The sequence below is a fragment of the Lycium barbarum genome, chromosome 3 (genome assembly GCF_019175385.1).
Source record: "Lycium barbarum isolate Lr01 chromosome 3, ASM1917538v2, whole genome shotgun sequence".
In the NCBI taxonomy this organism is placed as follows: Eukaryota; Viridiplantae; Streptophyta; class Magnoliopsida; order Solanales; family Solanaceae; genus Lycium; species Lycium barbarum.
The window spans coordinates 133,844,233-133,858,697 of NC_083339.1; the positions used below are offsets into that span (position 1 = coordinate 133,844,233).

General features: G+C 35.9%; 2 protein-coding genes across 2 annotated transcripts; one reads left to right on the forward strand and one right to left on the reverse strand.

The window, feature by feature from the left end:
- The first annotated feature begins 484 nt into the window (after positions 1 to 484).
- Positions 485 to 9,457, forward strand: LOC132632684 (zinc finger protein BRUTUS-like At1g74770). Its single transcript, XM_060348722.1, has 12 exons — positions 485 to 931; positions 1,656 to 1,874; positions 2,712 to 2,906; positions 2,987 to 3,309; positions 3,837 to 4,068; positions 4,215 to 5,914; positions 6,744 to 6,968; positions 7,072 to 7,209; positions 8,464 to 8,698; positions 8,792 to 8,851; positions 8,956 to 9,027; positions 9,115 to 9,457. The coding sequence occupies exons 1-12, from the start codon at positions 671 to 673 to the stop codon at positions 9,214 to 9,216; spliced, it is 3,762 nt and encodes a 1,253-aa protein (XP_060204705.1). The 5' UTR covers positions 485 to 670; the 3' UTR covers positions 9,217 to 9,457.
- Positions 9,458 to 10,689: 1,232 nt separating this feature from the next.
- Positions 10,690 to 12,533, reverse strand: LOC132634222 (LOB domain-containing protein 27-like). The gene is made up of 2 exons (XM_060350508.1): positions 11,562 to 12,533; positions 10,690 to 11,407 (listed from the first exon to the last, which is right to left on the reverse strand). Exons 1-2 carry the CDS (start codon positions 12,392 to 12,394, stop codon positions 11,305 to 11,307), a joined length of 936 nt encoding a protein of 311 aa, XP_060206491.1. The 5' UTR covers positions 12,395 to 12,533; the 3' UTR covers positions 10,690 to 11,304.
- Positions 12,534 to 14,465: the final 1,932 nt, after the last annotated feature.

Consider the following 14,465-nt stretch of genomic DNA (forward strand, 5'->3'; position numbering starts at 1 on the left):
GGCTTATTAAGGTCAATGTGTATAATTAAAGGAGATTACATGTTTTAAGTGATTAACTTATCTACGTAATGAACACTTGAGAACACATATAAAAAAAAAAATTCAAAATTTTAAGTCGAAAGTATCTAATAGGAACACTTGATAACGTTTAGTTATTCAAACATACAATCATCTGCGTATCTAACTGAAATTTAAGGACAAACTTAAAAGGGTTATCATCGTATAATGCGAAAGAAAAAGTGTCAGACACAAAATGAGACGAGTGCTATTACATGTCACACCAAATACAATGAGGTGTCAAACACTGATTGGTCATTGGTGTCCTGACGTGTGGCTCTGCGACAAAATCAATCAATGTCAACTTAACTAGACAAGGCGCCAATAGCAGTTAGGTTCCATGTCTCAATCAGCCAGCGTGGCATCTTCACATCAAATCAAAAACATAGAACAATATAAAAATAGTAACTAATTCCTCTTTTAAAAAAAAAGGAAAAAGAAAAGATTTTGAACTGAAAGAGGCACTGAATAGGCCTTAATTCATAGACAGGAAGAGTCCAATCTTTGCTATTATATGTCCATTGACCTTCAATGTTGAAGCTTCCCCTTTGGTCTCTCTTGTCATTGATGATAGGTGGTAGTTGTGGCGGTGGCGCTGCTACATCTTCAAATAATGGAAGAAGGAGAACCCGAAAAAGATGTGGACATGGTGGACTTGACCTCTTCTTCAGCTGGTGTGAAACTGGTTGACGCACCTATTCTTTTCTTTGTTATTTCTCACAAGGCTATTACACTTGAGCTTGCTGATATCCACCGTGTAGCTGTCGAGGCGTTGGATACTGGCTCACAAGGCGTTGAATTAGTTCGTGTTCTTAGCAGGCGGTTAGAGTTCTTGCAAATTGTATATAAGTACCATTGTGCTGCTGAAGATGAGGTAAGCTGGTTGTTGATTAATGTATGTGAGTGTTATTTGTTTGTGTGTCTATGCTTGAAATGAGGTTCCAAGAAAGTAAAACAAGAGAAAATAAACAAGGCGAATTGTAGTCTTGTAGATTCTCATTTCTCAATATGCAACCAAGAATTGAACTTTACTGCAAGGTTTGTTGTTTTGTTGATTGGGACAATTATACTAATTTAAGTTATTGCTGGAATTCATTATCACGAGGAGCTGCAAGGAAGGACGTTGACTTTATGATGCTAAAGGAACAATTCAAAAAGTCCTAAACTATCAACAGAAACACAGTAGTTTAGTGCATGGTCTCATTATTTACTGATACCCACTCTGTTATTTTTGTTTCAAACATCTTCATATTGGGCTGCAGGTTTTTCTTTATAATGATACATAGGACAATATGACATATCAATATAATCTTGTTCATTTTCATTTTTTCTTCAAGTTACGTATATTCTTCTTAGAGCTAGGCGGATTCAAGATTTAAACTTGATGAGTCAACCATTAATGTTTCTAGAATGAACTCGTTATACTTTTGGAAACTAAGGGTTCAGTTTAATGCTTGTTGAAATATTAGTGCGTTTCACACACACACACATATATATATCTATGTTCCTTGTAAACGATAATGGATTCAATTGAAACCATTGCAGAGAGACTGCATCTGCCTCCAACTCTTCTGAGGTCGGAATGTTAATCTTGACAGGTCGTCTTTCTTGCACTTGATGCACAAGTGAAGAATGTAGTCTTTACATATTCTTTGGAGCATAAAAGTATCGATGATTTGTTCAGTTCCATCTTCAAATGTATAGATTGCTTACAAAAGGAAAAGGAGGATTTTTCCAAGCTGTTTAATGGACTTACATGTTACATAGGTACCATTGAGTCTTTCATCTCTCAACATATGCTGAAAGAAGAGAAGCAGGTATTCACAAAAAAAAAAAAAATCACTATTTCCTTTTATGCTGAATAGTAGTACTTAATTTCATATTTAGCTCTTTCAGCCTCTATTTGGCTTTAAAACTCCTGGATACTTGTTTGAACAAAAGGAATTCTGATTTATACCTTGCTAATGGAAATGAGAGATGCACAGAGTTGACATGACATCTTTCTAGTTATATGGACGATACATAGCTCTACTGTTAGTGTACAGCACAATCCAAAATTATTAGGATTTTCACCAAGGGGCATCTACATGCCCCGTAAAGACCATTGGAAACTAGTATGTTATGGAAGAAAAACTTTGATATTCTGATCTTTTTCCCCCTATAGCACTTTTCTAGTTCTTGCCATTCATATGTTTGGGACTTTGGGGCTTTTTCTTGATGGAAAGATATGGTACTTAATCTTCAACGTAGGTTTGCTCTAAAACAATACTCTTTTCTCATTAAATAAGTTGGAATATTTCATTCTTTTTCTCCATCATATAATGGAGGGTGAGAGCACTTAAGGTCTGAACGACTTATAGCTTTAACCCAAGTCTGATAATATAGCTCCATCTTACTAAACACAACACTAGCTTAGAGTTCTTTTATCAGTAAAATCTATGGTAAAAACCACTAAACATCCCTGAAAATTTAAACAGAAAAAGCTACTCCTAATATAGCTCCATATTCAGTGAAAATTTGAGGTAATCCCAGTTTTACTGACTGACAAAATTGAAACAGTTCGAGCGCCTCAAATATGATGTGTTAGTTCATAACAACAAATTCTGTTTTTGCCCCTTTTCCTGAATTCTCTGGGGTGTGATATGTCACTGCAGATCTTTCCTTCGTTGATGAAGCGGTTCTCTTCCAAAGAACAGGCTAGGCTTGTCTGGCAGTATCTATGTAGTGTTCCCATGTTGTTACTGGAGGATTTTTTGCCTTGGGTAATAACTACTCTTTCTTCAGTTGGAAAGACAGACTTTCTGAATTTCATTCATGTAGTTTTACCCGAAGAGACACTTATCCAAGAGGTACATTGTAACCTTCTTTTCCAACTACATGGTGAATAGTTTAAAGTGGCTAATCTAACAAATTGATGTTTATTCTGAAGTTGTTCATCTCATGGCTTGATAATACTGAGCTGTCTGCCCAATCCTGCTTAGAACATGGAAAAGGAACTAAATCTCATTATGGAATAGCCAATATGAAACACATGTTAAAGCTGGGAACCATGGTGGTTCATTCCAGTGAAATGAAGCTACTGACAAAAAAGAACCCGATTGATGGTTTCCATCTTTGGCATGCTGCTATCAGAAGAGATCTGAAAGAAATTCTGGAGGAACTACATCAATTAAGAAGCTCATTTTGTTTATCAACCTTAATGTCATTGGTAGCTCAGTTGAAGTTTTTTGCAGATGTTCTCAACTTCTACAGGTTAGAGCTTTGCTCATTCAGTAACTTTTTGAGCTAAATTCTTGTACTAGACATAAAATCAGCTTGATCTTAATTCCTTGACATTAGTGTAACCTCATACTTGATACGTCCTAGTGACAGTGGTGTATGTAGCTTAGTAGCTACGGGTTCAACTGATCCTAGTAGTTAGACTCGGCACATGGATATATATGTGGAAACCACTAAAAAAAGTTAAAAATACTGTGTTTTGAACTCATAATTTCAAAAGTACAGTAATTTCAGTGCTAAGAAGTTTAAAGGCTGAACCCGTTAAGTTCAAACCCTGAATCCGCCTCTACCTAGTGAAGTTTTAAAATAGCAAACTTTATTTATGCTGGCAACTAAATTATGATCTTTTGTGAGATAGAATGTCCAAACAGCACTAATGGCCTCAATTCAGTTGACAAATGTTGTACAAAATGTTGTCGAATGCTGGTTTATCATTTTAAATTTGATAGGTGTAGCCAACTTCATATTGCATTCTTTTCTAAGAATTACATTGTTTACAGCATTGCACTGGATAAAATCTTCTACCCCTTGGTAGATGAACTCACCAAGAATGACCCATCAACTTCTCATGAACAATTTAGTGAAGGGAGTCGAATTGAAGAACTACAGAGATTATTATACTGCAAGCTGCAAGGTGGGATACAGTTAAATGTTCTCGTTGAAATGCTTTGCCAGGAAGTAGAGTCATTTGTTGGGAGGATCAGCAAAAAGCTTCATTTTCTAGAAACACAGGTATATGTTTATTAAAGACTCCTGTAAAAAGCTTCAACATCTACTTACATAACATTTTCACAACTGTGCTGCTTTCCAATGTATTACGTAGTAGTTGGAAATTAGATATTATGTTGACTGCTGCTTTGTTCTCTGGTTTCTTATAGGTTTTTTTGGTCATTAGAGAGAACTGCAGCCATGAATTGCAGCTCTGGTTATTGTACAGAAGCCTTCAGATGTTGCCACTCGGGTTGCTAAAGTGCATGATTATCTGGTTCTCAGCTCATTTATCTGAGGATGAGTCCAAACTGATCTTAAATAACGTAATGCGGGGATCTCCTGTCGTTAACAGGTCCTTTGCTTCTCTCTTGTATGAATGGGTTCGGATGGGCTATTCTGGCAAGATTTCTCTTGAAAAGTTTAGAAAAGATTTGGAAGAAATGTTCAGTAGCAGAAGTTCCTTGCTGGAGAAGTCATTTAATAATTCTGGAAGTTCTTCCTCACAATTGGACATGCAATCATTTGATAAATCTAATAATCTGTTATTGCAACCAGCTTCATCCATGACATCAAACAATACAGTATCTTATCACCCTTCTTCCCTTAGCATCATTGAGAAGATTGATACATCTTATTCTTCTGGGATCAATACACATATATTTTTCTCAGACTCACAGAAAAACTTATCCTTCTTTCCTGGAACTTCTTCCAGATCAAGCAATGATGTAAACATTCCAAATCGTGAGTTTATACCAATAGACTTTGTCCATTTCTTTCACAAAGCCCTGAGAAACGATATACAGCATGTTGTCTCCTTGTCAGTTAAGCTGGCTGAAGATGTTGGAATTCTTGCTGAATTTCACAGACGCTTCCATCTTCTACACTTCCTATTGAGGCATCATAGTAATTCTGAGGATGAAGTTGCCTTTCCCGCTTTGGAATCAAGGGTAACATTCCAAAATATTAGCCATTCCTACACCCTTGACCATAATTTGGAGGTAGAGCATTTCAACAAGGTTTCTGTTATCTTAAGTAAGCTCATCAGTTTGCAAGATGATGAGGTAGTTGATGGTAAGAAGCTCAGGTATAAAAGACTTTGCTTAAAGCTCCATAATGCATGCATGTCTATGCAACAAACATTAACTGACCACATCAACCATGAAGAAATTGAACTATGGCCACTATTCAGAGAACATTTTTCTGTTGAGGAACAAGAAAAGATTGTCGGAAACATGTTTGGACGAACAAAAGCAGAGTTTCTACAAGAAATTATTCCGTGGTTGATGGCATCTCTAACACCAGGTGAACAGCATAGCATGATGTTTTTGTTGCGCAAAGTTACAAGACATACAAAGTTCTTTGAGTGGCTGGGAGAATGGTGGGAACCTATAAAGAGAGAAGAGAGTCTAAATGTAGAAAAGGAACCAAAGATTTCTCCTGTATTGTCTGTTGATCCTCTAGAAGCTGTCTCTACATATTTGTCAAGAAATGGTGTTAAACAAGGAATCTGGAATGAGAAAGGATCAGAGTTTTCATCAGCAGAGTTTGTTAATCGTGACTGTTGTCAGCATGTATCTTTAAGTGCAGACAAAAAACACAATGCCAAGGGAAAAGAAAATGTTGATCTATCTGAAGATAAAGCACGATTTTCCACTGCTGTTGACAAGAAGAAATGCACCGAGACAGATGTCTGTGTTGCTCAGAAAGAGACAACTTGCCAGGGTAAAGAAATGTGTTGCAAATCAAGGAAACAGGAGCACCATCTTATGGCTCAAGAGGAACTGGTTGCTGTAATTAGGAGAATATCCTGTGACTCATCTTTGGATTCTGAAAAGAAATCACATCTCATGCAGAGCTTGCTGATGAGGCAAGTGCCTTTCAACTTCTGTGTTTTGTTTTGTGCTTTAAAAAAGCAGCCAGGGATATTGATTCTTATCTCAGATAAACTGCATAAGCATGATCTATTTTTGCATAACACCTAGACAATCTTCAGATCTTGGTTATAATTGGTATTTTCTTGAAAAAAAATGAAATAATATAACACCTGATTTCTAGATTGTCTAGTTTTCGGTTTTTGTTCTTCTCGTAGTTTAGCAAAGATTCTTTTCATCTTACCTTTTAAATGTCCAAAGTTATTTTTCTTCACCTATAGAAACCAGGTGCCTTGGAAGGTGTGGGAACATAGTATGGATAAATCTAGAAAAGATAGTCTCATTTTCCTGTGCAATATTGAGATCTTGCAATATATTTGCTTGGAATTCCTGAATGTGTTCAACTTGCGATGGGTTTACTTTGGCTTGGTTCAAATATAAATTATGTGATATTACTTATGCAGAGATTGTACAATAAATACTCCAGATTAATATAGGGATTGTAATGCCCATATTCTTATTCCATATTTTATTTCACAAAAGTACACAGAGATTCTAGTTATGCATGTATTATTTTATAAGAAAAATCAGTATTGTAACCAAACAATGTTGAATTTTATATACTGATTAATCTCCTACCACTCAACCAGACAATGTATAAACTAATGCTTAACTTTATACACCTCTCGTACCAGCCAATCAAAAAGGCCTTTAGTGAATGGACACTTAAATGCAAAAACAACATGCATGTTATTATCAAGAATTCCTAAATTCATTCTTCTGAAATTTTATGGGATCTGACTAGAGCTAATTGGTTTCTACCAGTCAATGGATTGTGACTCAAAAGCTATCTAATTCTGAGGTTGCTGCTTCAAACGATATGGAGAAATTCGCTGGTCAGTTTCCCTCTTATCGTGATGAACACAAATCTGTATTTGGTTGCAACCATTACAAGAGGAACAACAAGCTTCTTGCTCCATGCTGCAAGAAGCTTTTTACATGCATACGGTGTCATGATGAAACTACTGATCATGATCACAGTCTGGACAGGTGTGTCATGTACTGAGTCTCCGTGACTATCAGTAAATTTAGATTTCTCTGTTTTTTTTTTGCTTCTCGAGATATCCTAACTTTGGTTATGGCATTCTTGCAGAAAAACTATCACACAGATGATGTGTATGAAGTGCTTGAAAATACAACCTATCGGTCCTAGTTGCTCAACTCCCTCCTGCAGTGGCTTCTCCATGGGTAGATACTATTGCAAAATTTGCAAGCTGTTTGATGATGAAAGGTGAGAAAATCATGTTGAGATTTTTACATTATTGCCTTAAAATAATGCATACATGAGTAATCAATGGGTTAAAGTGATAGGTTTAGCTACTAGCTTTATGGTATGAATAATTTTTTGAAGGTCAAAATCAACATCAAATGCCTGTATAGCTATAAATAGCGAACAAATTCTGAGTTGTTCATACACTTTGCCCCCTATTAATCATTGTGGGTTATAAGTTGAAACTACTTAACAGGAGATATGGTTTTTGTGGTTTATATTTTTGTCTTTGTTCCCTGCTTCTCCAAATTGCCAAAAAGCTCTATTGACACCTCACAAAGTGTAATTGGAAGAACAACAAATAATTCATCATGCACTTTGGTGATGATCCTCCTATAGCGAAAAACTCAGATACAGTTCCTCCATTTCAATCATCCAATTTTAATAGGACATGGTAAATGGTGACTTATAATCAGAGTTTATCTGTGTTTGAGGAGAATCTTTGTGAAAGAAAGCAATTATGTTTCTTCCTTCCCATTAGATTTCTTTTCTATTTTGTGTACCAATCAAGAAAAAAGAAAATTTCAAAAATCCCTCTTCCTTTTGAGTTTTTCGACTTCACTTTCAACAAACTCATAAGTGATTCTCGAAAATCTTGTAGATCATTGAAAGAGAAGAGTCCTTTCCCCAAAATTCCTAAGAACTCAAAGAAGTATAAACATGGATGGATTAGGAAGATGTAATTCAATTGCATGTAGTGTATATGCCTAAGCAGATTTGTGTTGGCATCTTGGAACACATAATCACAAATTCCATGAGTTGAACTTAAACTAGACTATTCTTGGCTGAAGCATCTTTCATATTTGAGAAGAAAAAAGTGTTAAAGGAGAAATCCTTTTTCCAGTCTAACTATAAAACTTTTTGCCAATATTGTATATTAAATTCGTTTGGGTGAAGAAGGACTGAAACGGTTGTGGTAAGCCTCTAAGCTTGTTTCATCATTTATGTACTCATGCCTGCACTAGCTATAGCCACTGTGAACATTTCTTCTCTTTCTGGCTGGCTACTTTTAACAAAGTTGATTCAGAGCAGCCATTTATTCAAATAAGCAAAATCTACACTAGTTCACATTTTAGGAGCTCTCTCAGTGTAACTGAGGATAAAAGACAACAAAGTACTACTTGATAGACTGGCATTATGCATCTGTCCTCTTAAATATAAAGCTATATACTCTGTACTACAATTTCTTGTTCTGACACAACAAATTTTGAACAGGCAAATCTACCACTGCCCATTCTGCAATCTATGCCGGTTGGGAAAAGGATTAGGGGTTGATTACTTCCATTGCATGAATTGCAATGCTTGCATGTCAAAGTCTCTTTCCGTTCACGTATGCCGAGAGAAGTGTCTGGAGGAAAACTGTCCAATCTGCCACGAGTACATATTCACTTCGACCAATCCTGTCAAAGCACTTCCTTGTGGCCATCTGATGCACTCCGTATGTTTTCAGGTATTGATCTCATACTTACTTTGTTTCTTGATTAACTAAGGTTAAAATGAACTTGCAGGCTGTTTTGCTAATTCCTCTCTTTTTTCTTATTAGGAATACACTTGTACTCATTACACATGTCCAATCTGTAGCAAGTCACTTGGGGACATGCAGGTCAGAAAACTATTTAGCATAAAAGTGTCTTATACCCTTTTTCCTAAAACTGTGAGAGTCTTAAATTGTACCGAATGTGTGGCTTACTTGGTGCTTAATTTCAGGTGTACTTTGAGATGTTAGATGCATTGCTGTCTGAACAGAAAATTCCTGAGGAGTATGCTGGCCAGACTCAGGTTTGCTTTTCTATTTATTGATTCTTATGAATGAATATGCTCTGGTTGGGTTAGACCATTTTATTAACAATAAAACGGTCATAACAGGCTATACTATGCAATGATTGTGAAAAGAGAGGAACAGCATCCTTCCACTGGCTCTATCATAAGTGCTCTTATTGTGCTTCGTATAACACAAGACTTGTATGATCAAAATCCCCGAGGAGTTGTTAGCTAAAATGCAGGGATCCAATTAGAATCCGAGGTTTTAGTCACTGAACAGGAGCTTTACAGAGAGAGCTCGAGTAATTCAGTTATGGTTTTTATGGAAGATAAGAGATGAAGATAGAAAGTAAAGACTTGTATGTATTTCAATTGATGAATCTAAAGTGTTTGTTACAATGACTTATATGTAATGAGTGAATGGAATAGCTACAGCTTTCAACTCCTACTTGACTTCAATCCACTAACTGCTTCTAACAATTTTTGCTGACCTGGACAATTCCTAACTAACTAATGGAACTGCCAGCTAACATATTAACTAACTTTTGAACTAATTCTGAACCATCTCTAAATCATGTATCAGGAGTGTGAACAACTGATCCTATGTTCCCAGGATGTAAGAGAACACAGGAGCCCACAATGAAGAGAATTCCTTTTTTTTTTTTTTTTTTTTTTTTTTTATTTCTTCACCAACTTATGCATGTACCATGTATTTCAACAATTCATCCTGTGTTAAGATCAATAGATTCTGGGATTCTGATTCATGTTAAAGTAATTACCAGTGAGGACTATGTCAAATTCTGGATTTACTCCAAGATAATGGTGCTAATTTCTGATATGGACAATTTTGACCAAGTCTGTGGAAAGAAATAATAAAAGAAATATATTTATTTCTTGTTCATTTTCCCAAAATGTATTTGTGACACGATTCGTTCTACATTTTTCAATTTCTTGACGAATAGATGGTTGAGTCCAATATAACAATGCTTCCATTTAGTTTCTGCCTTTTCTCGAAAACGAATGTCATGATCGGAATACTAAAGATCACATAAATCCCATGTCTTATTGTTTCAAAAGAAATAAAATTATTTATCTTGCGCATTCTTCAATAGAACTTTTGCACAATGTTCCGATCATAGATTAGCAAGTGCTGCGGCCTGCAGTATATAATAGAAGTGGTACACTATCTGTTATATCTGTTTCCATCCTTCTAGGCATGCCAGAACTTGTGTCCTCTATTACACACGTCTTCAATTATTTCTTGCCCGATTAAAACTTCTACGTGTGTTCATTATATAAGCTTTCTGGCAGATGCTTGTCCTTGTTCAGTTTTTATACACTGCGAGTATGCACTATCTCCTACTCATGCTTTTGATTTAACATTTAGGAATCCTTAATTAAACTGTCCATCAGAGAAAATAGCAAATCTTTGTAGATTGATCACTAGCATCATTATTGTAATGCAACAGGACAGCCAAAACTCACACTGATGTAGACATTAGAGCAACGTCGTTAAAACTCAGATATGTATAGTGTTAAACAGATAACCTGGAAAAGAAGAGATAATATGGTCCAGAAAAGAAAAGGGATAATATCAAATTCTGGACAAGAAGTAGCAACTCCGTATGTATTTAGGTCATAAGACTTATAATGAGGTGTATATGAAGGCAACAAGCTAGTGTGAAGACGCAAACAGGGGAGAGATTTTCAGAAATGATCAAGGAAAGTGGATGTGGCGATACTCAGGCAAGGTGAAGCCTACATCAAGTCTCGTTGCATAAAAAAAGGTTACAATTAGCAAAAGAAATGCAATACAAAGAATTAGAAGCGGAAACGGACTGCCTAATTGCCGTCCAAGTTATCAACGATAAGGACATACAATATCACCCCCTGAGGGCTATTATTGAAGATTGCAAATGTTTGTTGGAAACTAACAAGGCCACCGTTAAATATATTGGAAGGAGTCATACCAATGCGCCGACTTTCTGGCAAACGAAGGGCACAAACATGAAGAAGATTTACTAATCTTGAAGGTGCGGTCAAGGACATGGAGTTTCTTCTCCTGGTAGACTTAAGCCATGTCGCTTATGAAAGGTTTTAAAATTTTATGGTCTTTTCTAGTGTAAACCTAGAAAAACAAGCTAATGGCCAACTTTCTAAAAACCAAATATAGCCTGCTATATTCTAAAACTGGCAGTACATTCTCAATGAGTTATATCTGAATGGAACAAAATTTTGAGTGGCAAAAGAAAAAGCCACTCTGCTATCACTCTTCTTACATTTCTTTGTATTCTATCAGTTGATGCTGGTAAGAGTGAAACATGCTGCAGCATTCTTTAATTCATTCTCAGCAACATGCTCCACAGACTGTCTTGAGTCTTTCAGTGATGATTCTGAACTGCATGAGACAAGATTTTCATTTCAGAATCACAAAACAATAATAATAACTGATAGAAGAGTTCAGCCAATGCATGAAAAACCTCTTAGATTCAGTGTATCAACAGTTATTGGTCAGAACCATAAAACAAACAATTTGAAGAAAATGAGTGTACCTCGAGTCATATGCTTCTTTAGAATCGATATAAGATTGCCTGTCATCAATAGTGTCAAAAAATGGATGTATCTCATCGTAGTCTTGAGTGACTTCTTGTGGGACAACAATTGTTTGTGAAGCTGGTAACTGAGATTGTATGATCATTGTATTGTTATTGCAAACATTATTACCATATGACTGTTGAATCCATAACGAATTGACTGCATTATTTTCTTTAGGGTCCACAAAGGTAGTATTATTGTAAGCACCGTAGCTGTTATTTGAGTAAGAGGGATAAGATTGGACGGGCAATGCCGCATTGGCAGCAGCACTATATTGCTGGGAAGGCGCGTCTTGATGGAACAATGTTAATCCATTTCCGTTGGCATGCTGAGGAGGTGGAAGAGAAGCAGCAACAACAACAGGAGGGGGCATTCCCAATTGTATGTGGGAAACAGAATCACTGAGCGTTGTGGATGAGATCTCTTGTTGTTGTTGTTGTTGCTGCTGTCTATAGAATGCTAGTTGTGCATGGACAGCTTGAAGTTCTTCCTCGTAGAGTTGGATGTTAAATAACAGGTTTTGTATCTCCGCCACACATCCGTAGACCGGATGCTTATCGCGGGCATTTGCTTGGTAAATAATGGATTTCATGGCAACTTTCTTTTGGGATGGATCAAGGTTCTTTAGTATTTTTAAAATGTTGCTGACCCCGAAGAGCCTATGCGCGTTTTGGAACATTTTCGGTTGATCAGCAGGAAAATAGGGCGCTAAGGGGCAGTCGGAAATGCACCGCCTCCTCTGGTACTTGCACGCAGCGCACGCTTGGCTGGTGCCACCCTTGAGAGTCATTTTTTATTCTGCAAAGCATCAAACACTTGGATAAAGTTTCAAGAATGGCATGCAATATAAGATTTTCAAGAATTGAGGAAAGATGTCCAGATGGGAATGAAAGGGAGTGTTGATGTGAACAAGTATAAGGGAAGACAGAAAGAAGCCAAATGGCAGAGGATTTGAAGTCTGGAACATGTCTATTTAATAGCGGATTTTGCTCGAGGCTGGTTAAAGACTTAGTAAAAAGTAAGAGATTGAAGAGAGATAAAAGCGGGAATGTTGGAAATTAGTTTTTGTTTTGTTTTCTTACTTAGAGCATAGCCTAGTAATTTTTCCCTCAGCAAAAGTAGGACTTTTCCCCCTCATTATGTGGTGCACTTGTGGTTACAGCTCTACTCTCATTAATGCTTTTGATCTTATTTTTTCTTGCTTTCATCACTGCGGAAAATACGAAAAGAGAAAATACAAATTACTAATTTCTAGGCTAAAATGACTATAAGTTTACATTTTGGACATAAGATTCTAGGCGTGAAGTTGGGAAAAACATAGTGCTAAAAATACTTTTTGGCTTTGACATTACTCATTAAAAATTTGTGTACTGGACACTCTAAAAATGAGGAGTAGAAAGAAAAAAGAAACACTAGAAAAAGGAAATCACTTTCTTTTGATTACTAGTAGTATTTTCCATGTGCTAAATAGTATAAATTGAGAAATAAACTTCAACATTTTGAAACAAGAACGACCCTTCAACAGTCCTCGATTTTAAAGCAACGGACTAACTTATTTGAGTTTTTGCTATAAGAGCCACTATAAGGTTTATGAAGAGAGATGTAAAAAAAAAACACAAAACAAGAAAGCCATTGCCATTGCCATAGCCATACCAATCAAAACCTCCAAAAAAATAATAAAAAAAATTACAATTTCAAAGAAAAGATGCATGGCATACGATTATTAAAAAAAATTTAAAAATCCGTACACTTGAGTTTGTATACTAACATTAATGCTTGTTGAATAAATATTACTAATTAGAACAAAATCTTAATGGATTGCTATTACAAAAACTATTAATTACTTTTGTATGTTCTTTATATACCAACATTATTATGTTACGGTCATTATTGAACTTAGAGCTCGTTTGGATTGACTTATAAGTTGCTTATAAGCTGTTTCAGTTTTTTTGAGTGTTTGGCTGGCCAGTTTAAAGTCATTTTGTGCTTAAAATAAGCTCAAAAAAATAATTGAGCCCATTTGACTTAACTTATCTAAAGCAGCTTATAGGCATAAGCCCATCCAAACAGGTTCTTAATCTTGAAAAATCTTTCTTAGACAAATTCATTATCTGAGAATTGTTTAGAAAGTATCCAGAGAACTTAAGGATTATTGAAGAAATTATTATATGAAATCGATCAGTTCTATTACTTCCTATATAGTTTTCTTCATTTTGATTCTATATCGAATTGTTGATCGAGAGAATCGAGGTTGAGTTGGTTACTAGTATTTAAACGTATAGCTTAAAGAAAAATCATTATAAACATCAAATAACCGTTCTCCTCTTGTTGTATGACCCAATCAAGATTGAGATGGTTAGGTTGTTTGTTGTCAAAAAGAATAAATCAAGATTGAGATGGTCATGATCTGGTGGACATGTTGTTGGACATATTCTCATCCACAACGTCCACCTCCTTATTAATTTTGCTAAAATTAAAGACTTTTTTTTTTGTGAAATAGATATTACTGATATATATTCATATATCTACATCCTAATTACATTAGAGTTACTAGCCACCGGGCATTCAGTTGTCCAGAAACATCACCTTTATGAGTGTTAGCAAGATTTACAACCAGATTAAACAAGGTACCATACTGGTCGTCAAAATATACATTTTTAACAAAAATGAGAGGTGCTTCCAATAAGTTCACATCAACAAAAAGGAGTTGCTTTCCTCCCTCCTTGGCTAGTAGATTCGCCACCCTGTTCTGCTCCCTCTAACTATGCCTTAGCTCCAGATGTCGCAGCCTTTCCATTAAGTACCTGCATTTAATAATAATAGACGTGTAAGGAAAATGTCCCTCCTTAATCATTTTGATT

Coding starts and splice junctions, on each gene's coding strand:
- LOC132632684 (XM_060348722.1), top strand. CDS start 671: ATGGAAGAAGGAGAACCCGAAAAAGATGTGGACATGGTGGACTTGACC. Junction 7,210..8,463: donor AAGCTGTTTGATGATGAAAG/GTGAGAAAATCA, acceptor AATTTTGAACAG/GCAAATCTACCACTGCCCAT. Junction 8,699..8,791: donor TGCACTCCGTATGTTTTCAG/GTATTGATCTCA, acceptor TTTTCTTATTAG/GAATACACTTGTACTCATTA.
- LOC132634222 (XM_060350508.1), bottom strand. CDS start 12,394: ATGACTCTCAAGGGTGGCACCAGCCAAGCGTGCGCTGCGTGCAAGTAC. Junction 11,408..11,561: donor AAAGAAGCATATGACTCGAG/GTACACTCATTT, acceptor TGTCTCATGCAG/TTCAGAATCATCACTGAAAG.